This window comes from Grammomys surdaster, unplaced genomic scaffold (assembly GCF_004785775.1).
Source record: "Grammomys surdaster isolate TR1022 unplaced genomic scaffold, NIH_TR_1.0 136, whole genome shotgun sequence".
Taxonomy (NCBI): domain Eukaryota; kingdom Metazoa; phylum Chordata; class Mammalia; order Rodentia; family Muridae; genus Grammomys; species Grammomys surdaster.
Genome location: NW_021604594.1, coordinates 7,829,334 through 7,854,336, shown reverse-complemented (window position 1 = coordinate 7,854,336; position 25,003 = coordinate 7,829,334). Strand labels below are relative to the sequence as shown.

General features: G+C 43.3%; 1 protein-coding gene across 2 annotated transcripts; it reads left to right on the top strand.

Moving 5' to 3' along the window:
* Nucleotides 1-21,326, top strand: Plekha3 (pleckstrin homology domain containing A3). Of its 2 annotated transcripts, none has more exons than XM_028763076.1 (8): nucleotides 1-299; nucleotides 4,754-4,870; nucleotides 7,206-7,361; nucleotides 10,799-10,935; nucleotides 11,895-12,059; nucleotides 14,771-14,814; nucleotides 17,187-17,302; nucleotides 19,975-21,326. In XM_028763076.1, the coding sequence occupies exons 1-8, from the start codon at nucleotides 260-262 to the stop codon at nucleotides 20,097-20,099; spliced, it is 900 nt and encodes a 299-aa protein (XP_028618909.1). In that variant the 5' UTR covers nucleotides 1-259; the 3' UTR covers nucleotides 20,100-21,326. The 2 variants fall into 2 exon arrangements, with proteins under 2 accessions (XP_028618909.1, XP_028618908.1); XM_028763075.1 differs by lacking the exon at nucleotides 1-299 and adding an exon at nucleotides 3,195-3,309.
* The last annotated feature ends 3,677 nt before the right edge of the window (nucleotides 21,327-25,003 follow it).

Genomic DNA, 25,003 nt, shown 5'->3' with positions numbered 1-25,003 from the left:
CGGGCGTGCAGGAGGGCAGCGCTGGGGCTCGTGGAGCGGCGGCGGAGCGGGAGGGCGGCGGGCGCTGGGGTCGCCCCGGGGGTCGCCGCGCCGTTCCCGCTGGGGATGTCCGCGCCTCGCGGCCTCCGAGCATCACGGGGCGCCCGCCGGTCGGGCCTCTGAGGGCCGCCGGGTCGTGGCGGAGGGCTGCGGGCCCGCGCCTCCGCAGCAGCGCGGCCGGCGCCGGGCCAGGAGGATGCGCGGCGCCGGGCTCTGAAGCATGGAGGGTGTTCTGTACAAGTGGACCAACTATCTCACAGGTACGGGGCGGGCGGCGCGGGGCCCCGGGAGGGCTGGCCCTTGGGCACCCCCTGTCAAGCCGTGGCACTCAGTTCCACACTCGACCCCCCCCCCACACACACACACACTGCCCCTCGTGGGGCCCATTCCGGCCGCTTCAACAGGGAGTTCGAGACTGCGCACAATCATGAGGATGGGACACTACCAGAACCCTACGCTGCCCCATGTGCCTCGGAAACAGTATCCCGTCACCCTCTTTCATCCATAGTCTCCTCTTTCATCCACACTCTGTGGACAACATGTGTGTGTGTTCATTTAATTTTAAGATATGTTTTTTATATTCCTTCACATTTTCTTACCACAGGTTTGGAAGTCCACTTGTTGAGGCTGGCTGAGCTCATCAAGTGTGCTTTTGGAAGCTATCCTCAGAGAAGGTTCTTAGGGATCGGTTTTTAGTGAGGTTTGGGAATTCGGTTAATTGTGAGACTTATTGGAAGAAAGCATATTTTTCAACACCACGGTAATTCAAGTCATTGTGAGAAATAGTTGGACGTGCAGCCCAGAAAGAGCAGGCAGGTTTCCCTGGTGAGGTAGTTAGAAGAAAGCTGTTTGTGTAGAAATGGGATCATCAGCAGGGAGCTGTCCCCACCTGTGATATTGGAAGTCTGGCTTTTAAAACGCATCTTAAATCTATACCCTGTGATCTCTGCTAGAATCAACACCAAAGGCAGATGTGGTATTCTTTCAGGATCCCAGTTGAACAAGGCCTGGGTGGTTAGCTATTTTGTCCTAGAGGTACTTTCCAACTTCTGAATCCCATGATCTCATTGAACTAGAGGAAAACTGGCGGTTTGAAGGGAAATTTGGGCAGTTCTCAGATTCTTAACTACAAAGAATGGACAATTGTCACCTTGCAGCTCACTTACTCTGCCCAGAGTATTGAGCCCTGCAGTCATTTATTCCGTGAAGTGCCCAACTAGTGTCTCCCATATCTTGTGGAATCTGCAGGCAAACCCTGTTAGGGCTAAATGCTTGGTTGTATCTTGCTAGAGCCAGGTTTACGGTAGCAAGTGGCTTAATATTTACAACACACTGCTGTTTCCTGCTTGAATGAAAAACCAAATAATCATGCAAATGACACATTTTTACTGGAAACAGTGAGACACTTTTTGCTACGAGTTTTCCTTTGGGCAGTTGTGGGCACCTTGCTGGTCGAGGTGTGGTATTAACTTTGAGGTCCATATCCTTTAAGCTTGGAGATGCAAATGTTTTTGCACTCTGTCTTTGGAGGTAATGCGGGAGGAATATTTTTAGCATAGCCCAGAGCAATGGGCAGTTACAGCCATGAGTCATAATTGAAGGGGAAATTGCTCTTGGGGTGAAATGTTCTTGTGGGAGGTGTCCTCGTAGCCTGTGGTACTGAGAGCCAACACATGCTGAGGCTTCAGTTCTTATGGTGTGTTTTAGTTTAACTCCAGTAAGCACTGGAGAGAGAGCTTGCTGAATCGAAGTCTTCTGTTTGGAATGATTCCATTTTTTTTTTTTTAAGTGTAAAGTTGGCTCAGCAGTATGTTCATTTATTAATTTTAGTATCTGGGGTCAGAAGGATGAACTGCTGCTTGTACTAATTGGTCTTTAAGGAACCTTCCAGTGTAATGACAGTGTTCTGACTTTTTTCTTTTAATACGTGATTTTGTAACATTTAGTAGCTTGAGAAAAACTGCTCGTCAAAGTAGAAATTGAAAAAAAGGGAATGGCCCTTTTCAACAGAAGGAGTTGTCAGTCCTTCTACCATACTATAAGTGTGTGAGCCAGTTAGGGAAGGCTAGGTTAGATAGTTCTTTAAAAAGGTGTGGAGAGATATAACAGGCTTGGTTAGATGAGTGGACTCAGCCGCCTGGCTTTCTCGGTTCCTACACGTTCTAGCTCACTGTGCTCACAGCTCCTTTTGAAGAGCTGCTGCATCATAATATGGTGGGAATGTAAACTTTATCTTACCGAAGGAGGCGGAAGACTGTATTTTCACCACCCCCTCCTCATTTATTTGTTTACCGAGGTGAATTAGTATTTGGAAAAATACTACATTAAAAAAAAAGTTTTTATTGTATTTCCTTACACATGCTAGGTACATGGGTGTGCTGCTTCCATGGTCTTTTTATTTTTCTAGACTTTGATACATGAGTACTATATTTAAATTACTTGTACCCCACTCTTTTTTTTCTTTCACTTATTTATGCTTCTGTGTTTGTGTGAGTCGGTGTGAGTGGACTCATGGATGCCCCTGCAGCTGGAGTTACAGGTGGTTGTGACCTGCCTGATGTGGGTGCTGGGAACCGAACTTGGGTCCTTTGGAAAAGCAGCATGAGCTCTCAGCAGCCTAGCAGTCTCTTCTCTTTAGCCTGGAGAGATTCCTCTTTTTTTTTTTTTTTTTTTTTTTTTTTTTAAAGCAGTGAGCTAGGGCATCCTCATCATGCATCCAGGAACAAGGTAACGTGTATACACCAAAAGAGCTTCTCCTCTAATGTAGCAGCCCTCCTGAGGGAATGCAATGTTCATAAAAATGAATTTTCCTGATGCTTGAAGATTGCTTGCTTTATTTTTTTGAGGCGATGGGACTATCCTACCCTTGTGTTCGTAAGCAAGGTATAGAATAGAAAGTAAGATTTAACCTGCTTTGCTGACTCGGTGTCCTGTTGCTGAGTTGAAATGCTCTGAGAAAGCAGCTTAAGGAAGAGGGCTTTATGTAACTCTCAATTCAGGTTATAGTTCATCCTTACTGGGAAGTCACAGTGACAAAGGCTTACATCATGTCACAAGTCAGAAGGGAACAGTGAGTGAATGCTGCTGCACATCTCTGTCTCCATTTTACCATCCAGTATCCCTTACCAGGAGTAATCCTGCATACAATTAAGAAGGGTCTTCATACTCCAATGAGTGTCATCAGTATAGCCTGCCTGAGGACCACCAGGAAGATTTTTGTCAACTCGACAACACTAACTATAACACAACATTGTCATTTCAAAAGTGTTGGTAAGCCCTAAGGTTTTTAAAAAAAATTTTTTTTAAGATTTTATTTATTTCCTCAGACACACCAGAAGAGAGCATCAGATCTCACTACAGATAGTTGTGAGCCACCATGTGGTTTCTGGGAATTGAACTCAGGACCTCTGGAAGAGCAGTCAGTGCTCTTAACCTCTGAGCCATCTCTGCAGCCTCCAACCCTAAAGGAAAAGCCTTGTTTCAGTTTATAGGATGTGGTACTGTCTTGGTCCTGTATCATCCCAGGAAACGTGATTAGCCAATAGTCAAAGTGTTTTAATGGTGGTGATTTTCATGTGGGCCACTTACACAGTGTTGTGACTTAATAGTGAATTAAGAACAGTCACACCGCTTCCAGCATGTGGCCACTATGTTATTAGTTGGTGAACTGCTATCTATTCGTAGCATGCTTGATAAGATGCCCGGGAACACGAGGTAGGCTTTCGAGAGGAGTGCGAGGCCAGCATTGAGAATAGCCATCCCTCTTGGTTACAGACTTTGCCTTCCAACCGAGTGTGATAGGTTCATGCCTCCAGTGCTGAGGAAATGTTAGATGAAAGGCTGAAGTTAATAGCATTCTTGCCTTAGCTGTGTAGCCCCACAGAAGGGAAGGAGAGTGGGTGGGAACCTGCTCTTTCTATAGGTTGTCATATTTGCATAAAACCAGGGATTTCGTTGGCTTTCCATGTCCAAGGGCATTTGGTTAAAGGCAGCATCTTCTATCAGAAAAGGGAGGGCACATCGCACACTTGAGAGGTGGTCAACTTGTTCAGTCATCTGTTTCAGAGAAAGAATTTTAAAGACTTACTGGGATGAGAATGTTTACTCTAGGTTAGCTGCCAAGAGTGGTAACAAAACTGAGGCAAACCCTGTTTCCTGAGTGGTTTTTTCATTATGAGAGGAGGAGTGAGTGGCCCTAATCCAAGCCCAAAGGATTTTAAGTGCTGAAGGGACACTCACCAGTGGAAGACGCCACACCGGACTTCACTGATAGGGCCCAGTCAGAATCAAACCAGTGTATAGCGTGACCTTTAGGTGGTGTGACTAGCTGCACATGTTTAGATTTGGGCCCCGTATTCCATATATCTCATATGCATATGCAAATCCAAAGTCTGACAGTGGAAACACTGCCGATTCCAGACATTTTGGAAAAGAAATGCTAATTCTACATCATGATCTGTTCTCATGGAGGAAGGGGATGGTTATGCTGTGCTTGGGTTTAGATGTGGTTATGGTCTTTTGGGTTTTTGTGAGCCGGAACAGAAATAGTCCTTATCTATGTAGAGATCGCAGGACATTTGGGCAAAGGCTGACCATTAAAAATCTCACTGTGTGACAGTTACTGAGAGTCCAGAATTAGTATGGCATCGTTGAAACCAGTTTTCTATGTGTTAAGAGTAATGTATTCACCCGTCTTGGTTTCTGGTCTCTGTAGGTTGGCAGCCTCGATGGTTTGTTCTGGATAATGGAATCCTGTCCTACTATGACTCACAGGACGATGTCTGCAAAGGGAGCAAAGGGAGTATAAAGATGGCGGTCTGTGAGATTAAAGGTAAGGGAGCAGGGGCTTCTGTAGCCTGCTCCTAAGGAGGAAGTGTTTCTAGTCATCCACAGATTTCCAGATCCTCTCTCTAAGTCATCAGGGCTAGCATGGAACACTATTGCACACAGGTTTGTATTCCCCCTTTATAAATGTCTCCTGCATTGAATGTCAAATGCCTTTTCCGGTTTGACTTGATAGAAAATTTCTGTGGGGTCTAGATACGTTCTGTCTCGTTTTCATGGAAAGATCGGAAAGGTTGACGCTGAGCTCCGAAGATGAAGCAGGCTGTCTCTGTGGGATTCTGTTAAAGGGAAGAGTTAAAAAGCTCAGATTCTTGCTGACTGGAGTTGAGCAGCCATGGGTCTAGAGATGGTTGGTCTCTTTTTCTTCTCAAAGGGGAATAATAGGCCACGGTATGAGTTTCATGGCGATTCATTTCACAGACCATGGCTGCACTGTGTGTGTCCAGAGTGTGTGGGTGAAGGCAGAATGAAATCAGATAAGATGGTAATGAGGAGATTTAAATTCTTCAAGAAGGACTGAAAGGGCCACAGTATGGGGAGGGAATGTTCAGTCCCCTTTAGGCCTGTCTGTGTCCCCTCACGGCTTGAATACCTCAATCCTGCATGAGACCTTGCTCAAAGCTTCCAAGTATCTAGAGTCCTCCTGTCCTGTGCATTTGCTTAGTGAGTGTAATGCAGTGAGCTACATTTTCCAGGACTGGATTGCTACTGTGGCATGATTTTATAGAAATTCTAAGTAAGATTAGCCAAGGAGGGAAGAAAGGGTTTTTTTGTTGTTGTTGCTGCTGTTTTTTTTTTGTTGTTTGTTTGTTTTAGAATCTTTTAAAGACTTATTTATTTATTTAATGATGTGAGTACACTGTAGCTGTCTTCAGACACACCAGAAGAGGGCATCAGATCCCATTACAGATGGTTGTGTGCCACCATATGGTTGCTGGGAATTGAACTCAGGACCTCTGGAAGAGCAGTCAGTGCTCTTAACTGCTGAGCCATCTCTCTAGCCCCGGATTCATATTCTTTAGCTATAGTTCTGCCCCTTTGTCTTTATCTTAGACTCACTAGTAATATGGCGCTCCCTCATACCTCTTTTTCTTTTTTTCTCCATCTCCTCCTTCTCTTCTGTCTTTGTCTTCATCCTTTTTTTTTTCTTTTAAAAAGACAGGGTCTCTTTGGATAATCATCATGCTGGATTATAGTAGCTTGGGTTAGATCACGCTGTCCTGGGAGATTTCTCCAAAATGCACATCATGCCTGCTGAATGTGTGTGTGTGTGTGTGTGTGTGTGTATGTGTGTGTATGTGTACACGTTCCTTGGTCACTTTTTAATTAAGAATTGTTACTGTTCTAATCGAAGGCTGTTATGGATATATAAACTATAGAAATAGATTAGTTTGGGGTAGTATTCTTGTATGTTCCCTGAACGTACAGAACATTGTTTTGTTCTTTATCATAGACTAAAACATTGTAAGTATTCGTTTGCCACGTGCTGATCGCTGGGGTCTGCAGAGCTCATTCTCAGCGGTACCCTCATCACCCTTAAACATTTCAGAAGTGCTGCTTTGTAAGTAGGTTACGACCCAGTGTAGAAAGGGTTTAAAAAGCACATTCAGAGAATTTCCATTCAGCTCTCATAAGTGGTTAAAGAAAAAGAAAATACTGGGTTTTTTTGTTTGTTTATCTGTTTTGGGTGGTTCTTGGGACTGGATCTGTGGTCTCACACATGCTAGGCAACTCTTGTTAGGTCAGATTTCTTCTGAATAATTTTTAACGCTTCACCTCCCACCTGCCCCTTGGCTATTAGCTCCCTCCTCTTGCTGCTGTTGTTGTTGTTGTTGTTGTATAGGGCGTGGGGTTGAGCTTAGTTTTGCTATTACTGTACTGCCCCATATCTGCCATAGTGGACCGTGCACGCACGCTAACAGAGCGTCAGGAGCACGTTTCCCAGGGCCAAGCTGACTTCTCACATGCCCTCTTCTTTAAAAGTCCCCTTGCAGATCTTTGCCTTGTTTTCTGAACTTGGCTGTCTTTTATTTTGACTTATAGCCATGCTCTGTATAATGTAATGAGTTTTCAAGTATGTCTGGTATGAGTAAAAGTGAGTCATCTGTTTTACTCTCAGTGGCTGGCATTGTCTTGGGGCCACGGCCACGGCCACCTTGAGTGTTAGGGAGAAGGTGATTTTCACCGTGCCCCTGGGGCTTCTTAGAGAGTGGTCCCGATTGTGCAGTGAGACTTGGCTTGCTGTCGGTGCAATGAGCACCGTGTGATGTGACCCCTCCCAATGCTGAGTCTATAACTGTGTCCTCTCTGCATCCTCACAGTCCATTCCGCAGACAACACAAGGATGGAGTTAATCATTCCAGGAGAGCAGCATTTCTATATGAAGGCAGTGAATGCCGCCGAGAGACAGAGGTGGCTGGTCGCCCTCGGGAGCTCCAAAGCGTGCTTGACAGACACGAGGACTGCAAAAGAGAAAGGTGATTACACGGTTCTTGTAAGAACTGCTCTCTAAGCATGAGTGTGCCTGGCCGCCTTCAGTAATCAGAAGGAAAGTAGGAATGTGGGAGACTTAGAACAGAACATCACAGGGAGGACTTTGTAAACACGTGAAGGTCTGAGCTTAGGGGACTCAGTTGGTAAAGCAGTGCTTCGGTTAGACGATGCATTATGAGGGTAGTGAAATGTTTACGGAGAAGTTTAATGGCCTGGGAAACTTGCCATGGCTAGCTGATCATTGAAAAAGCAGGAGGACAAGGATCTGAGTTTGATCCCCAGTGTTCACACATACTTAGAACTCCAGCCTTGAAGAGCTGGAGACAGGAGGACCCCCTAGGGCTAGCTGGCCAGCCCGCTTAGCTTCGTGTATGACTCCAGGCTAGTGAGAGATCCCATCTCAAAAGAGGGGGACATTGTTCCAGAGGCTGACACTTGAGGTTGCCCACTGGACACACATATGCATATAAAGAATTTTTAAAAATTAAAAACAGTCGTAAGTTAACTTAGTAAAAACTACTAAGTTGTAGATATTAGAAAATACAGGAGTTTAGAGTGATATTCAGCTGTATCAAAGAAAAATTATCAATAAGCATGGGCAGGATTAGGACAAGAAGTAGCTAAAAATAGGAACAGTCCAATAATCCAGAGATACCTGAAGAAATAAACAGATGTGGTGTTGGTACAGTGGGATGTCATTTCTCCTTAAGAGGGAAGGGAATTCTGGCATGTACTATAGCATAACTTTAAAGACATAGTCTTAGTGAAATAGGCCTTTTACAGAAAGACAGACGTTGATTGCACTCACTTCCAATACCAAGAATAGTGAGATTTATTTAGACAGAGGAAAATGGTTCTAAGCGGGGATGCACCCAATTAGGGTTCTGAGGCAGGAGGATTTTGAGTTAGAGGCTAGTTGTGGCTACAAAATGAGACTGTCTAAATAAGTAAAGGAGGAAAAAGAAAGCAGGTGGAGTAGTGGTGTCAGCCTGCATGGAGGTGTCAAGGACCGCCTCGGCCTGGGACGGGGCTCTGAGAGAAGGCATATCCTTGAGCAGTGAACCAAATGAAGTCAAATTGTGGGGTACAAGCTGACGGCCTGTGTTCTTCTCCAGATGGCTCTTGACACAGCTCTCTCTGGAGACAGCTGTCTGCTAGAGGCAACTCTCTTATTCTAGAAAAAAAAATACTAAATGCTCTCTGGGTAGCCATGGGTTTTCCCGTCAGAGTCAAAAAAGCTGCTAGAAAAAAATGCTTGGATTTTCCAAAATACTGTTAGAAAAATTCTAAAAGTCGTTCTTGGGTTTTCCTATCAAAATCAGAAAGCCAGAAAAAAAATTCTAAAAGAGCTGTGTTTGTTCTCCTGAGATCTCCAGACAGCTCAGCTCTCACTAGAAAAAAATTCTAAAATAAGAACTGCTATTTCTCATTGCTGGCTCATCTCATGCAGACCAGAAGCCCAGTTTTTTATTTACATATCAATTCAGTTATTTATTCCGGGTTCCCTCTGGACCATCCCACGAATCAGCATTCCATGTTTATCCCCCTGACTCTTAGAAGGACAGCAAGTACATTTTTTTAACATGGTAAAAGAATTCAGAGATCTGCCGTTATTAAGTACAGACAGTTAGCTAGCTGGTGGGACCCCAGGAAATTAACATTCCTACCATACCTGGGCCTGGACCTAAAGTCCCTCTGTACTAGGCTGACCTAAAACTCAGGAATTTGCTTGCCTTTGTAAGCATAAACAAAAACTCAGCTGGGTGGGACCTTGCCTTGTGTACCCCACTCCCTAAATCTCTGTATCTCCTTCCTTAGCAGCTTTCTGATCAACTGGCTCATAGTGCAGCTGCCTCTGTTCCTGTAGATCTGTGAAGCTCCATATACAATTCATATTGGGTCCTTATATTTTGCATAGTTGAGAAATAATCTATTTTTGAACTCATGTTTTCAGAGTTCTTTTCCACAGCCTTAGGGGCTGTGCTGAAGGTCTCATTTTATCCCTTTGGCTCAGGATGTAGATACACACTTGCCTCTTGCAGTCTAGGAAAGGTGGCTGCTATCAACCTCTGGCCTTGACACCTATGCACATTTATATTCACGCTTCCACACATATGCACACAGCCTCTCCTCTGCCCAAAAAAGGAATGTACTTAAATTTGGGCAAGAATTAATTTATGTCAGATATGCAGAGTGCTGCTTTGCTGTTTTCTGCAGGGGAACAGCAGTCCTAGCCTGGCTTTGTCACTTTGGAAAGACCAGCATCTGCTTACTATGTAGCTGCTGTTTTTCCTCCTCCACAGCTTTTATTTCTGCTTTGTAAGATAGTGGTTGGCAAATGGGAGAGAAGATGGCTAGATCCATAATATGTCTAAGAAGAAGAAGTACTGCATTAAAAATTTGGAGAACAGGAAAATGTGAAAATAGAACAGAAAGAAAGAGAATTAATAAATGTTAATGTGTTTCTTACTTAAACCCAGCAACTTCTGCATGCGAAAATATACAATGAAGAAAACTGGAGGGGGGCTTATACCTGGAGAAGCGTTTGTTATGTAGGTAGTTAAAATACTGTTTTTAATATGTTAGAACTTTAAACAGATTATCAACTTGTGTGTTAAAAGAAAAACTAATTATCAGAGCTGGAAAAGAATATATGAGGAAAAGAGAAACGCTGGTACACGAAGTAGAAATGTGGGCTTCACGTGGAAGAAAGCAAATAATAGAGTGAAGTGGCTGTGTATTAAAACACCCAGTGGTCGGCTAGCACACTATCTCAGTGAGCAGAGGTGCTTGCGTACAGGCTGGAGACTCGAATGTGATTTCTGGGTCTCACAAGGTGGCAGGAGAAGCAGCAACTCCTGAGATGTCTAAGATGTCTCTCTCCTCATGCCTTGGCACATGCGTGTGTACTTGCATGCATTCAGTGTTCTCTCTCCCTCTTCTTCCCCATCCGAGGTCTGTCTCTCTGTGTCTCTCTGTGTGTGTGCACGTGTGTGCATGCGCCTATGTCCATGCACACACACGTACTTGTGGAGGTTTGTTGGAAGTCAGTCTCTCTCCACCTTATTTTTCTAACAGTCTGAGGCTGAACCTGGAGCTCAATGGTGGGGGTACACTAGCTGGTCAACAAGCTCTGAGAGTCCTGCTCTTTCCTGGAGCTCAGTGTTAGGTATACACTAGCTGACCAGCAAGCACCGGGGTCCTGTCTTCACCTCCCAGTGCTAGGATTACATACTACCACTGGGTCCAACTTTTTTTTTTTTTCTGAAGATGCAACTCAGATCCTCATATTAATGCAACAAGCATTTTGTTGACTGAGCCATTTCTTTAGCTTCTCTTGCTTGCTTTTAAAATGGTTGTTTTATTGTACTACTGAAGATTACGAAAATGATCAAGTTTGATATTTATGTGTTTCTTTTAGAAATAAGTGAGACCAGCGAGTCTCTGAAAACCAAAATGTCTGAACTTCGCCTCTACTGTGACCTCCTAATGCAGCAGGTTCATACAATCCAGGAATTTGTTCACCATGATGAGAATCATGCATCTCCCAGTGTAGAGGTACTGCTTTTGTCCCTGATCCCTTCGCTTGGGATCGGATTCTGCCATGTACTGTCGTGGGAGCATCTTTAGCCCCTCCCTAGGATGACAAAAATATTCCCACAGAGTTGCTTCAGTTTCTACTGTGTAGTGGTGAATACTTAGTTAACCTTTTCACTGCCTGAGGGTCAAGGGTGTGCTGCAACCTGCCCAAGAGTTCTGGATTCACAAATGAAAAACACACACCCAGCTAATTTTGATATGCCTTGACTAGCTCAATGGCTGTGCACTTCTAAACCTCCCCAAGGTATTTCTGGCTTAACACCTTCTAAATCTGTATTTTATCTTTGCTGCCGGGTTACCTTCTGGGCAGCCCCTCATAGGGCCGCTTTCCCTTTCTACCTACACTGTTGGATGCTTTCTGTCCTGTAGCTCTTAAATCTGATCTCTGTCCCTCCAAGTCATGGCAGTTCTCCTCTTCTTTCCCTCTCTCCCTTGGTCCCTTGTCCATGCAATGTAAAAGTCCCACCTCTGTCTCCCTGCCCAGCCATTGGCTGTATAGCAATTCTTTATTCCCAGTAGAAGCCAGCTCGGGGCAGGGACTCTCAACATCTGGAAGCGAGGCGTTTGGGAGCCTAATTAAGACAAAGCATTAGAACCAATTCCCAACTCTACAGTGCTTTCTGAGTTCTGTCTCTGTGCTAGAGGCAAGCATTGAAGCAGCTCCTTTCTTCAGGGAGTCAAGGCCTGTCTTTGCAGCCACTCAGTAGTTTGGAGACTAGGCTCCAGAAGATGCATTCCGGCTGTGTTCTCTGGGCCAGTTGCAGGAGTACAGTAGACAACTGCTGGTTTTGTTTTGTTTTGAGTCCGTCTAAGTGATAAGCTTTAATTAATTTTCTCAGCTGATTCTCAGGCTGTGCCTGATTACATGGTTGAGCATGAATCAGACTTTCTGTGTGATTTTTTTTTTTTTTTTTCAGAACATGAATGAAGCCTCTTCCTTGCTTAGTGCCACCTGTAATACATTCATCACAACCCTTGAGGAATGTGTGAAGATAGCGAACGCCAAGTTTAAACCTGAGATGTTTCAACTGCCTCATCCGGATCCCCTGGTCTCTCCTGTGTCGCCTTCTCCTGTTCAGATGGTTGGAACTTCTTTTTTTCTTCTTCTAGCAATATAAATATATTTACACTAAATTAAAAGGTGTGTGTGTGTATGTGTGTGTGTGTGTGTATAGATAAGAGTCAGGTGTGTTCTTCTGTGGTTCTGTTTCTGTCTGATTTTTGAGACAGAGTCTGGGAACCTGGAACTCATCAGTAGTCTACACTGGTGAGCTCTGGACATCAACCTGCCTCCCTGTGTATGGTTGCAGATGCACACTACCACGACTGGCTGTTGTCTTGAGTGCTGATAAACTGAACTGAAATCTTTAGTGGCTGGCACTTTTACCCACAAGCTGAATCCTCTGCCTCTCTTCTGTTGACAGCTTTCTTTGTAAGATTGGAAAAGGAGAGTGGGGAGGAAGTAGACTGAATTGCTTTTTTCTGTGCTGGTAATGGGTCATCTTAGCTGAGGAGTTCAGCATGTGCGAGAGTGAATGGTTTCTCCACTTAGAAGGATCTGAGAATAGCCTGCCCAGCTACGCTACAGCCATTTGCCTGAAAGCTTTGTAATAGGGTGATGTTTTATTCTCGATGGGTGTGGGGCGGTGGGCTGTGAGAGGCAGCTGAGTGCCTGGTTGAGCACAGGCCTTGAACCCTGGATAAAACCCTAATGGGACAGTAGGTGTTCGGCTTTCCTCCTGGGCCCTGGTTCCTTTCACTTATCCACAGCCCCTCCCAAAGAAAGGTTTGTAGCCTTAGGTCACGTAGCACAGTAGCACAGGTGTGTGTGTGTGGGGTGCTATTAAGCAAAGCTTGAAACTTGCAATGGGAACAGTGTTCTGCAGTCAACATTTGGGTTTGAATTCTCTGAGTAGGCAAGTTACTTAATTCCTCTGGTCCTTCATCTGTGAAATGTCTCCTGTGTCAGAAGGTCACTGTAAAGCATCTGAGCCATTTAATGGTAGGTGCAGAACGTTAGTTTCTTGATTACTCTGCACGCCAAGAACTCTGTGCTGGGGGTGGTGAACTCATTGTGCCTTTCCTGCTGTTCAGTCTGCTCTGGCATGCTCTGGGGAGCCTGTGGTGGGATAAGGTTTGATAGCACTGCCTTGTTTCCATTGAAGTGTTCTTAGGAGCCTCTTCATGGAGGAGGAATGCAGCTGGCTATGTTTTAGCATTCACTGGATGATGACTGAGGGAGCAGGGCCCAGCTCACTCCTGTTACCCACCCCAGCCAGCTCAGTTATGGAGAAGGAATGAAGGTCAATGCTTGCATTTAAGTCTTGTCTTCATCAGTGACTGTCAGTCTAATAGTGTCCATAAAAGTACCCATTTTGGTCAGATGAACTGGGGAGGTTTCAGCTGGTTTAGTGAAGGCTTTTCTGTCTCAGTCTAGCAGGGATTCTCTTCTCGGGTTTCTCAATACCTCTTTTGTGCTGAGCATATTGTGGGGAGCAGAAGTGTCAGATCCCCTGAGAGCTGGGCTACAGGTGGTTGTGAGCTACTCAGCGTAAGTTCTGGGAGGCAAGCTCAGACTCTGCCTGTTATCAGCACTAGTGTTCATGATGCTGAACTGTCTCCTCAGTCTCAGAGAGAGCTTCTCTAAGGGAAGTGATTGCGAAATGGGATGTCCCAGTCTGTCTGCATTTTCAAGCCTGTCATTACAGCTGTTGGACTAGAACTATCCGTTACCGCTGTAACTGGGGACCTTGTCAGCTGGTAGCTGACAGTGCAAATATAGATGTTCGATGTGGGCCCATGTGTATAAAATGTGCTAAGCCTTTAGTATAAACAGCCTCCCTGTCACCTTGTTAAACTGAAGTAGTCTGTTTTATTCATGTTACCCTTTATTTTTTGGTGGGCAAGTTCCTTCTTCTAAATGATGGTCTGTGTTCACCATAGTTGTGGCATGTTCTGCTTAGACTTGCTTTTTTTTTTTCTTTTAACATTGTGTCATTTTCCATTTATAGTCTTAAGGTTTGGATGTCAGGCTTGTGTATATGGTAGGCTCTTGCCCACTAAGTTTACAACCTTGTTTGGATAAACGCTTTAGGAACCTGTTTGAGGTTGAGGTTCTTGAGTTCTTTCCAGATGTGACTTGTCAGTGCTGCCCTCCATGAAGGCTATACTGACACACAGCTGCACGGGAACTGTGTGATAATGAGTGGCAGCGAGCACTGCCACCTCCTCTCGTGCCCGTTAGGACAGGGAGAAAAGAACATTTAGTAAGGGTATTTTGTGGGGCTGGAGAGATGGCTTAGTGGTTAAGAGCACTGCCTGCTCTTCCAGAGGTCCTGAGTTCAATTCCCAGGACATACATGGCAGCTCACAACTCTCTGTAACTCCTGTTCCAGGGGCTCCAACACTGTCATACAGACATACATGTAGGCAAAACTGTACGTAAGAAAAATAAAAATAGATAAATTATTTTTAAAAAGTATTTTCTTGTTTGCTAGATACTCCTTTGTATTATAAAAATAACTTTTAGGGTAGATATGTATTACTGTTTATACATTTACATATTATAAAATCCACACATAAGTAGAATTTTAGTATGTTTTGGTATGTGTTGGGAAATTTCCAGCTAATTGTTACTAGGGAGAAGGTTTGACATTTGTCGGGGTTGTTACTTGAGCCTATACCAGGCATCTATTTCTATGAATAAGTTTATGTTAATTTATGTAACTTAGAGGTGCATTATTATCTTTGACTAAAGACTGAGCTGAAGCCTGTTCCTCTTTCACATTTCTAGATGAAGCGTTCAGCCAGCCACCCTGGTCCCTGCAGTTCTGAGAGGTAAGCTAGCCATGTCTTCTGACTAAATTCTGTCTTAGTAATACCTGTCTGGGGAAGTTTATCTGGCCCATGCCTGCTGTTGTGGATGTCAGCTCTGCGTGGAGTAGGTCTGGTAGTTCTTGTGTCGGGGGTTGGCTTCACGTAGGAGAATGGAAAGGTAACCTACATGTATGAATTAACCTGGAGGTGACGCCCTGCTGGCTGTTGTAGCTTCTGAGGTTTTTGAAGTAATATCAAGAAGTATGAGGCAGTAAGAAGGCCCAGCAGGTAAATATGCTTACCACTAAGCAATAATAAATTTTGTAAAAAAAAATATATATAAAAATATATAATATGTTTATATATGTAGCTAGAGAAAAATTTGATGTGTTGAGTGTCCACAACTGAGGATATTTATCTCAGTGTTCTATAGAACCATATATTCATGCTGGGCAGTGGTGGCGCACACCTTTAATCCCAGCACTTGGGAGGCAGAGGCAGGTGGATTTCTGAGTTCGAGGCCAGCCTGGTCTACAGAGTGAGTTCCAGGACAGCCCGGGCTATATAGAGAAACCCTGTTTCGAAAAACCAACCAACCAACCAAACAAACAAAAAAACAAAACAAAAAAACAAAAAAAACCCATATATTCATGCTAGGCTATTACTGAGAAAGTGCTCACCGAAAGAGAGGAAGCCATATTCATATCAGCATTGTGAAAGCTTGCCTTCTGGGTTGATCCTGCAGATGTCCCTGCTGTCAGGACACTGTGTGTCCCTGAGCATCCTCCTCCCAGTGGCTGGGCTAACCCTTTCTGTTCTCTGGAAAGTGATGATGAAATCTAGTTTCTTCAGCATTTATTTTTCCATGCTGACTATTCAGTCCTGAGCCTTGTTACTGTTTTGTCTTTTTCTTTGGTAAATATATTATACTCGTTGAATTGATCTGCTCAGAGGAAGCCAGTAACTTATATATATCCAGCCCTGTCATGCTAGAAAGTGTTTTAATAGCTGAAACTTACAGAAAAATGGAAGCTAAGTCGTTCAGTGGCAAACATTTGTTTTGGTGATAGAAGTCTAAGCTGTATAAGGTTTCTAAGCTATATTTTATCCTTTTTTCCTTAGAAAGTAAGTTGTAAAAAGACTAAAAAGATACTATTTTTTCTTGAATCTGTCAAGGTTGTAGAGTAATGTTGAGCCATCATAAAACAGAAACTGAGATGAAGTTAAGCAGTTAGATGGGTGTTTTTTGTTGTTGTTTTGTTTTTGTTTATTTATATGAGTAGACTGTAGCTGTCTTCAGACACACTAGAAGAGGGCATTGGATCCCATTACAGATGGTTGTGAGCCACTATGTTGCTTGAATTGAACTCAGGACCTCTGGAAGAACATCCAGTGCTCTTGACTGCTAAGCCATCTCTCCAGCCCCTGTTAGGTCATTTTGCCTCTGTGTTTGCATGTTTACACTGGATATTTATTTATTTATTTATTTGAGCCAGTGCTTAACTACTGAACCATCATCTCTCCTCCAGCTCCAAGACTGATTTTAAAAAACAGATTTGTTTTGACAACAGGGCCTCATTTAGCACAGGCTGTTGTCAAACTGGCTACACAGTCCAGCATGCCTAATCCTAATCCTTCGCTTACCCCCTCAGTGCTGGGAGTAAGGTGTGAGCCACCATGCCTGGTTTATGTAGTGCTGGGGTTCAAACTCAGGGCTTCGTGCATCCTAGATAAACACCCTACCAACTTAAGCTGCACACTTAGCCCTGAAAAATGTTTTTCCTAGCTTCTATTTCACCATCTTTATGTTCTGTTTCTGTTGTCAGTGAGTTTACATCTGAACATCTCTCATCTTTTTGGCATCCCCTTCAGCCTGCCTTCTTTGTCACTCAAAGATTGGCATTAGATACATGTACTTGTGAAATCTATAACTTTAATCTCAAATAATTTTGAATCACCTCTGACTGCTGCTTTAGTGAACGGACACTCTTCCTAGAAGTGTATCTTTGACCTCCTTTTCCATCTAGTACATGACCTCAGAGTTTCTGCCTGAATTCCAAGTAGACCCACTGGTCTCCACACTTCATTTCTGAATGAATACAGGTTGCTATTGTAAGGACTAAATAAACATCAGAGGAATGCCTCATTTGTTTAAAGTCTTTTTCAAGGCAGGATCTTACTATGTAGCTCCAGCTATCCTAGAGCTTTCTCTGTAGACCAGGCTAGCCTCTAACTCACAGAAATACTCCTGCTTCTGCCTCTGGAGTGCTGGGATTAAAGCTATGTACCACCATACTTGGCCTTAAAGAGAAGCCATTTCAAATCCCAGTCAGGAAAAGGTCTTTTCGTGGTTTAATGCCCCACAGCTTAACACTTCTTAATCTGATGTGCAGGAGCAGTTGCTCCATCAAAGAACCAGCATCTGCCCTTCACCGACTTCCTCAGCGACGCCGCAGAACCTACTCGGACACAGACTCTTGTACTGATGTTCCCCCTGAAGACCCAGAGAGTGAGTTCCAAAACTCTTCTTTCTTTCTTTGTTCGTGCACTAGCAGGTTCTAGTATTTCCTGGGACTGAAGCTTCTGTCACTTGGTGTCATTGGAACACTATACTTTGCTCTTCGGTGAATTCCTCAGAGGAAAGTGAACCCCCACAGTGCCCTGCTGCTCACAGCTTCTCTTCCCAGTAGCTTTGTTACTCTGCTTACTCTGTTACGAGATGCTGAATCTCACTGGTAGATACTTTCTCTTAGAGACAGTTATTGAATATGTTTTTATTCCCACTACATTTCCATTTTAAAGTATTGTAGAAAAATCATTAACTGTAGGTAGAATCCTAGAGGAAAGTAAAGGTCTAAATCCATCGAGAATTTAACTATGCTACATTGTTTATCTGCCTTAAAATAGCTAAAGAAAGCAATTTTGTGTGGTTGTTTGTGACAACACGCGTCCCTGGGCCTTTCTCCCTTGTTTCAGAGCCAGCAAACTATCATTTCAGGAAAATCTGGTGATTTCTGTTAAGATTTGTACTTGTCTCTAAGGAGCAAGATCTTTCACAGTGTGTCAGGATGTACCTTGTTTGATTATTCTTAGCTCTTTAGCTCTCACGGCTGGAATGTCACGTGGAGTCCTTACCTCCCACAGAGCACGTGGGACAAGTAAAGGACAGATTGTTCTTCAAGAGTTCACTGGACATCAGATGTGTGGAATATAGGTCTGATTTCCCCACGGAAATGACAAAATAAATGGTGGTTAGGTCCTCTAGACAGCCAGGTCGTAGAGTGGGATGAACCAGTGGTAGCACTTTTGTGGTTTTGAACAGAGGCAAAACAGCAGCCTTTGTTCGCTTACCCAGAGACCGATGCAGCAGCTGATTCCAGACAGAGCCATTGACCACTTCAAGATACATTTTTTAAAACTTACCTTTTTCTTTTAAACAAATTTGTGTGTGAAGCATACATGGATTTATGTGTGTGGGTTCCAGGGTTGAGTTGGGTATCTTCCCTCACTCTTTTTTTTTGGGTGGGGGAGGAGGTTGGGGATGGTATATTTTAAGACAGGCTTTCTCTGTGTAGCCTTTCTGTCCTATTCAGTAGACCGGCTGCCACCAACTCAGAGACTCCCATCCTCTGCCTCCCTACTGGGACTAGAGGTGCGCAGAACCACTTTTTGAGGCAGTGTCTTTAATCAAACGCCGAGCTCACGAGTACGGCTAGTCTCAGTAGCCAGCTGCTTCTTCTTGCTTATGATAACTTTAACCACCAAGGTATCTCCTTAGCCCCCTTTGTTGTCTATATAACCCCGACTCGATTGTAACACATTATGTAGAGCAGGCTAGCCGTGAACTTTTGGTGGTCCTGCTTCTACTTTCCCAGGGTTGGCATTGCAAGCTCACACTCTATACTGGGCTCATGTCTAGATATTTAGAATGCAAAGAGGTTCACTACCTTAGTTTTTAGGAGTGTTTCAAACAAGTCACACATACATATCACACAGATACTTTCTTGGTTTACCTTAAAGCTTCTGCATTGGCAGGGTGAGAAGTGTTGTTCTTAAATTCTTTTCTCTTTATGCTAAAGTTAACAGTTTAGTTGGTGAAGCAGAGAATTGACATATTGTATATATTAGTATATTATATTAACATATTGGTATTATTTATGTTACAATTGTCAGTTGACAGGGCTTTTTTTGGAGACAGTATCTTGTAGCCCAGGTTGGTCTTGAACTCTGCATTGGAGGTTGACTGAATTCCTGATCCTTCTGCCTTCACCTCCTGACTCCTGACATCAGAGGTTGGTACCACCATGCCTGATTTATTCACTGATGGGGCTTGAACCCATGGGCTCCTGAGTGTAGCCTGCCCCTGTGCTCCCACTCTGGTTCATGAAAGTAATTTTATGAGAATACTCTTCTTGTGAGATGCTTTTCATCTTGGAAAATTTTCTTTTAAAGATGAGAAAAGTAAGACAATAAAGCAGGTGTAGTGGCTCTTGAGACTGAGTCAGGAAGATTGGTCTGAGTGTGAGGTCAGTTGGAGGTGTGTCCTGAGTTTTAGGCCACCCTGGGCTACAGACTGAGACCTTGTCTCAAAGAACAGAGTAAATAAATATAAGTAAAAGAAAACAAATTGGGGTGGTTGAAGAAGCCTTGGTAAATTCAAACACTATGGGACGGGGACACTACCGCTGTGTTTGGCTGTGCACACCTTGAGCATCAGTGGCACCTGTGAGCCATGTGGGAAGGGAACTTCTAGCATAAGAATTCTTGCTAGCTTTGCTCACACAGGCTCTGGGCTGTTACTAAGTGTGTGATCTTGGAAAAAATCATGTATTGTTTTTGAGTCTCTGTTCACAGGAAGGTACTAACAGCATAAGGACCATTGGCTGAAAAAGCAGTAGCTCGGTTAAATTCATCTGAGCAGGTTGACGGCACACAATGTGCCAGCCTTACTTCTGGCAGTGTACAAAACAAATCCTTGCCTCTGGTAATTACATAATTTCTCTTAGGGATGCTGAAGCTTCTCCTTACGATTGGCAGTGGTAGAAAAATGAGTTTCTCTCTGAAACAAAAGGTCTATCAGGATACTGGTGGGATTTTGTCTCTCTGAACAGACCTGAGATGTTCTTTCACAGGGGCCAGGAATCAGCAATACTTGTTGAACTTGTCAATCACTTTCCACAGGACCTCTTCACTGTTCAGGAAACACAGTTAATGGAGATTTGGCATCAGCAACCATTCTGGAAGAAAGCAGACTTATGGCCAAGACACAATCCGAATCTGAAGAACCTCTTCCACCCTTCTCCTGAGGAAACGGACATGTCCAGCTTCCTCTGAGTGTTGCTATGCAAAAGCTGCTGTAATTAAACTCGTTCTGGGGTAGCTTCCCCCCTCCTTAGGATTTCTCTGCACTTTATAGAATATTGTAAACAAACAACCCACATACTTTTGAAGTGTATTTTATCTTTCTATAGTTTACTTGCGAGAGTATTTTCCTAATAACTTCACAGTATGAATGTGCATCTTTTTTTTTTTTTAAACAAATGATGGTGTAACATTTTGACATCCATAAGGACAGATGTAGATATTTTTCTAAAAAACTGTGAGGGACTGACAGCTTGGTCAGTGTGTATTGTAGTATGTAAACATGAAATCTCGCCAGATTTATTTGACAGAAATGTGATAGATGTAACTTGTGCCATGGACCAAAAGGTCACTTCACCCCAGCTTAAAATTAATTACCATAGCCGCTTGATGGTGATTTTATCATACTCCTTTAAGCAAAAAGGAAACAGTTAATATTCTAAAGGCCTTTAGCCCAAATACCATGATATATTGAGCATTTAAAAATTCAGCCTCCGCTGTCCTTCATATGTGAAGTTGACACCTACTGATTTGTCAATACCAAACATCAGATTACAGTATTTAATTTTTATTTATTTATTTTCTTATTGCATCAAAAGATGGTTATGTCCTAACTTTTAAGTCCCCAATTTAAGATGTATATGCATAGTTGTTATTTACATTGTTCTAAGACACACGAGGCAAGTGTCTCAGTGATCTTGTTCACTTACACCAGAGAAATAAACAGTTTTCAATGGAAGAGGGTTTCAGTGCTTTTTGAAAAAATAGGCATTAAGCTGCTGTTGTAAGGTATGATTTGCAGCTCTTTGGCATATCTAGAGACATTTTTAATTTATGAATATTTATACAAAAATAATTCTGTCAAGATGACTGTTCTATATCACTTGAGAATGGCATTATTTAATTAAAGAACAATTTGCAGTTTTTGGTAGTGCCTGTCATATCTATTGCCGGGTTATTCCTCTACACTGTATTTCTTTTAAGTCACTTTGGGGTGATGATTTTATCCCAGAGTTTGAATGAACAGCACTTTAACAAAAATTGGCTTTGTATTTTTAAGTTAGTCATATATAACAAATACATGGTTTTTACATTCAGATTCATCATATAATACATTGTATCTTTTACATTCATTGATACTCTAGTCTATTAAATGCTTTTTGTGTTCTTTATTGATTTTATTTTGTTTATGTAAGGTGAACTTACATCAATCGTATGTTTAGCTTATCTTTTCTATGAGTTTAGAATGGAAGCCAAATATTTAGTAAATATTTGATATTTACTAAGATAAGTCTGTATCTTTCCCCAAGTTTAAAATGTCTATACATATTAACTGCATTAAGTGCTTGTCATTTTAAATAGCAAATGGCTCATTAGAGCATCTTTGTTCAGTGGAATCAGCCTACTCATAACTTGCATTTCATATGTTCAATTTGGAAAAAATTGCTAATGTGGGCAGTCCTTTTTTTTTTTTTTTTTTTAAACCGTACAAGCTTGCAGACTCTAGTGCTTCTGACAGTTTCTCTGGTAGTTGTTCCCCCAGGGTGATAGGTTTATAATGAATATTACAAGCTTTTGAAGTTGTAGAAATAGAGGAAATTCCATTTTCTATTGCTTTCCCCAAATAGACATGCTTGTGAATGGTTTCTTTGTAAATACTTTAAAAATAAAAGGCAGTTGTTTTTAGTTTGCATTCTGCCCCCTCTACATAGACATACTTGAAGGCTTTGGTAGGTCACTGTGTCCCTAAGACTGTGACCTTGGAGCCTTTTGTCCTTGACCCACATTTGTGGAATCGGTTTTTTTTGATTTATGTGTAGATGTTGAATTACCTTTTCTTTGAAGTTTTTGTTATATTGATCAGACTAAGCTATATAGCTCCTGGGCTCCGGGTTCCTCCTGCCTCAGCCTCTCAATAACCTGGGACTGTGGATAAACACCACCACTCCTGGCTTCAATCTGTGAATTAGCACCTCAAAGTAAATTATGAAGCTTAAGGGGATCTTACATTTTGAGGATTAGATTGTGCTGACTTTTCTGGATTTTAAGGAAACAATGAGTCAAGAGCGCTTGTTGTGTGAGAACTTTGGCTTGTTGCTCGTGGGTTGTCTTTTGCTTAGGTCTGAGGCATGGGATTGCTGAGATCCTTGGAGACTCTTGACTTCAGTGCTTGCTTTTCATTTCTGGTGCCTACTCCCTCTGGGTCTGCAGGGCTTCCAAGGTTAGTGGAATCCTGAGAACTGTTCTGTAAAGGAACTAAATCTGGATTTTGTTACATCATTGTCCTAGCAATGAAACACCATGACCAAAAGCAAATTGAAAAGCAAAGGGTTTATTTAACTTATGTTTCCACAGCACTGATCATTATTGAAGGAAGTCAGGACAGGAACTCAAACAGGGCAAGGAACCCAGAGGCAGGAACTGATGCAGAGGCCATGGAAGAGCGCTTCTTACTGACTTGCTCAGTTTGCTTTCTTATAGAAACCAGGATCACCAGGCCAGGGAAAGCTCTACCTGAAATGGGCACTAGTTAAGAAAATGTCCTACAGCTGATCTGTGGAGGTGTTTTATCCATTGAGGTTCCCTCCTTTCGGGTGACTCTATGTTATGTCAGATTGACATAAACAAGCCAGGACAATTGTGTTGGTCTATTTTCCCAGTCAGGGCAAGTCTAGAAGTAGATTCTTAGTATAGAATAATGTCCACCAAGCACTTACCTCACAAAGCTCCATTACCATGGCAACACCCCATCTTAAACATTCTAAGGACTGTCTGGAGGCCATTGCCTCAAATCAGTCCTCAGGAATCAGGCAGAATATTTTGTCAGGATATCTGAGGAATGAGTGGAAAACTGTGGGTTTTGTTTTTACTTTAGGACCCAGTGATACAGTTTCTAGGAAGCTCTTGCCTTCACTACTGTGCTGAGTCAGGTAAGCACCCTCCCTATTTCCTGGCTCTTGTAGATCTCAGTAAAGTTTCAGTGGTCAGTGTTTCTAGCCTCAGCTTTCTGAGAGGATGACAGATCGGCTGCATTGCAAATGAGATTTTGTTTTTTGTCTCGTAAATAGGGAATAAACTGAAGAGATTTTGCTGTTTGTCCCTGTTTTAGAGCTGGGCATCAAATTGGAACAGAAGCCAGGCTGCTTTGCCCTAAAGCACTATCTCACCCTCCAGCTATTCAGTGGGTTTGGCTTTTTGGGTGAGGAAGTGGTTGCAAGACATTGTGGATATACAGACTTGGCTTTTGAAGATCCAGGTCTGCAGCAAATTAAGTGACTTTGGGTAATAGTGTGCTGGTTAGCTGTTGTCAACTTGACAAAAACTAAAGTCAGAGTTACCTGTGAAAGGAAGAGTATCTGCTCAGGACTCCCCAAGACCAAGTTCTTAGACAAGATCTGTTTGCCCCAGGGACAGAGGGTGGGGATAAGAAACAAAGAAGATAGAGGAAGGGGGAGAAGGGGAAGGGGACAAAGGAGAGGGGGGACAAGGGGAAAGGGAGATGGGGAAGTGGTATTTCTCTCAGAGTGGGACAAAGGACTGCCTCTTAGATAGACAGATGTGGCACATAGAAAAATGATGGCTTATAAAGGTACAAGGGGGAAACCTTTCTGTGTAAGGATGTTTCATTTTAATTGGGCATGTTAATTAGGTAAGCCAAGGGGCCTTTTGATCGCTGGACTTAACACTTTGATAGCTAGACCCAGTAGTCAACTCAGGAAGAGGAAGTGGGCAAATAAGGGAATAGACCTTGGGGGCTATCTTTAGGAATGTGGGGTTTTTTAGAGAGGCAGAGGGGATGGGAGAGAAGAGCAAGGCCTGCCAGACCCAAGCCCACCAAGCTCGCATTGGCCAGAGTCCCTTCAACCAGGGAAGAGGGAACCTCAATTGAGGAACTACATTCCATCAGGTTGGCCTGTGGACTGTACGAGGAGCATTTCCGAGATTAGTAAATGATGTGGGATGGCCCAGCCCACTGTGGGTGTCCCACCCCTCGGCAGGTGGTCCTGGGTTAAGAGAGGAAGCTGGGGAAACCATAGGCTGCCACAGGAAGCTAGTAAATTGCCTTCTTCAATAGTCTGCTTCAGTTCCTGCCTCAAGCTCCCGAGTGGGCGTGGCTTGATGGCCTGTGATAGGAAATGGTGAAACAAAGCTTCTCTTGCTCTAAGTTGGTTCAGGTTAGTATTTTGTCTCAGCAACAAAAGCAAGCTGCATTTCAGTGTTCCTCCACTATCAGCCTTCCTTCCTGTGGTCTCTCCACTGCCTAAGTTCTCCGTAAGTGGACTTCGTTTATATCAACAAAGGCAGTCCAGCTTCCCGTGTGCCTGCTAGCCAGATGGGTGTATTGATGCTGCGTTTCTCCTCTTTGAGTTCTGAACAGCTAAGTGGGAGTAGAGGAGGGATAGTTGCCCTCCTCATGGACATAGGTCAAGTTTCACAGCAGACTGGGCAGCTAGTAGGACCTTTACTCCTCACCTGATCAGAATCTCCAAGCATATTATGGTGAGTTTTGAGCTGACAGCTGCCAAATAGAAGCTGGCTTCAGTCATGTATGTGCAGCAGTTTAAGAGAAGAATTCTGACCCCATGTCCCTCTAAGACTGTCTGGTACCAAGGTTCTCTCGAAAACCCTGGGATTGACCCTTTAAACTCAGGGAATTTATACCTTATCCCTAGCAAGAAACCTTAGTCCTTAAGACTCTGTTTAGAAGCAGCTGGTTTGGGAGGGCCCTTAAACAAGGTGGATTAACAGCCTCTCCTGACTGCATAAGGAAAGGGAATTCAGAGCACCAGGTCCTTCACAGGTGTTTCAGGGGTGGTGTTGGTTGCTTCCTCTGTTTCCGGAGGAATTG

Excerpts from the sequence above, each read along its gene's own strand:
- Plekha3 (XM_028763075.1), top strand. The coding sequence starts at position 3,210 with ATGAGTGTCATCAGTATAGCCTGCCTGAGGACCACCAGGAAGATTTTT. Across the intron at positions 4,871-7,205 it reads GGCGGTCTGTGAGATTAAAG|TCCATTCCGCAGACAACACA; the intron begins GTAAGGGAGCAG and ends GCATCCTCACAG. Across the intron at positions 10,936-11,894 it reads ATGCATCTCCCAGTGTAGAG|AACATGAATGAAGCCTCTTC; the intron begins GTACTGCTTTTG and ends TTTTTTTTTCAG.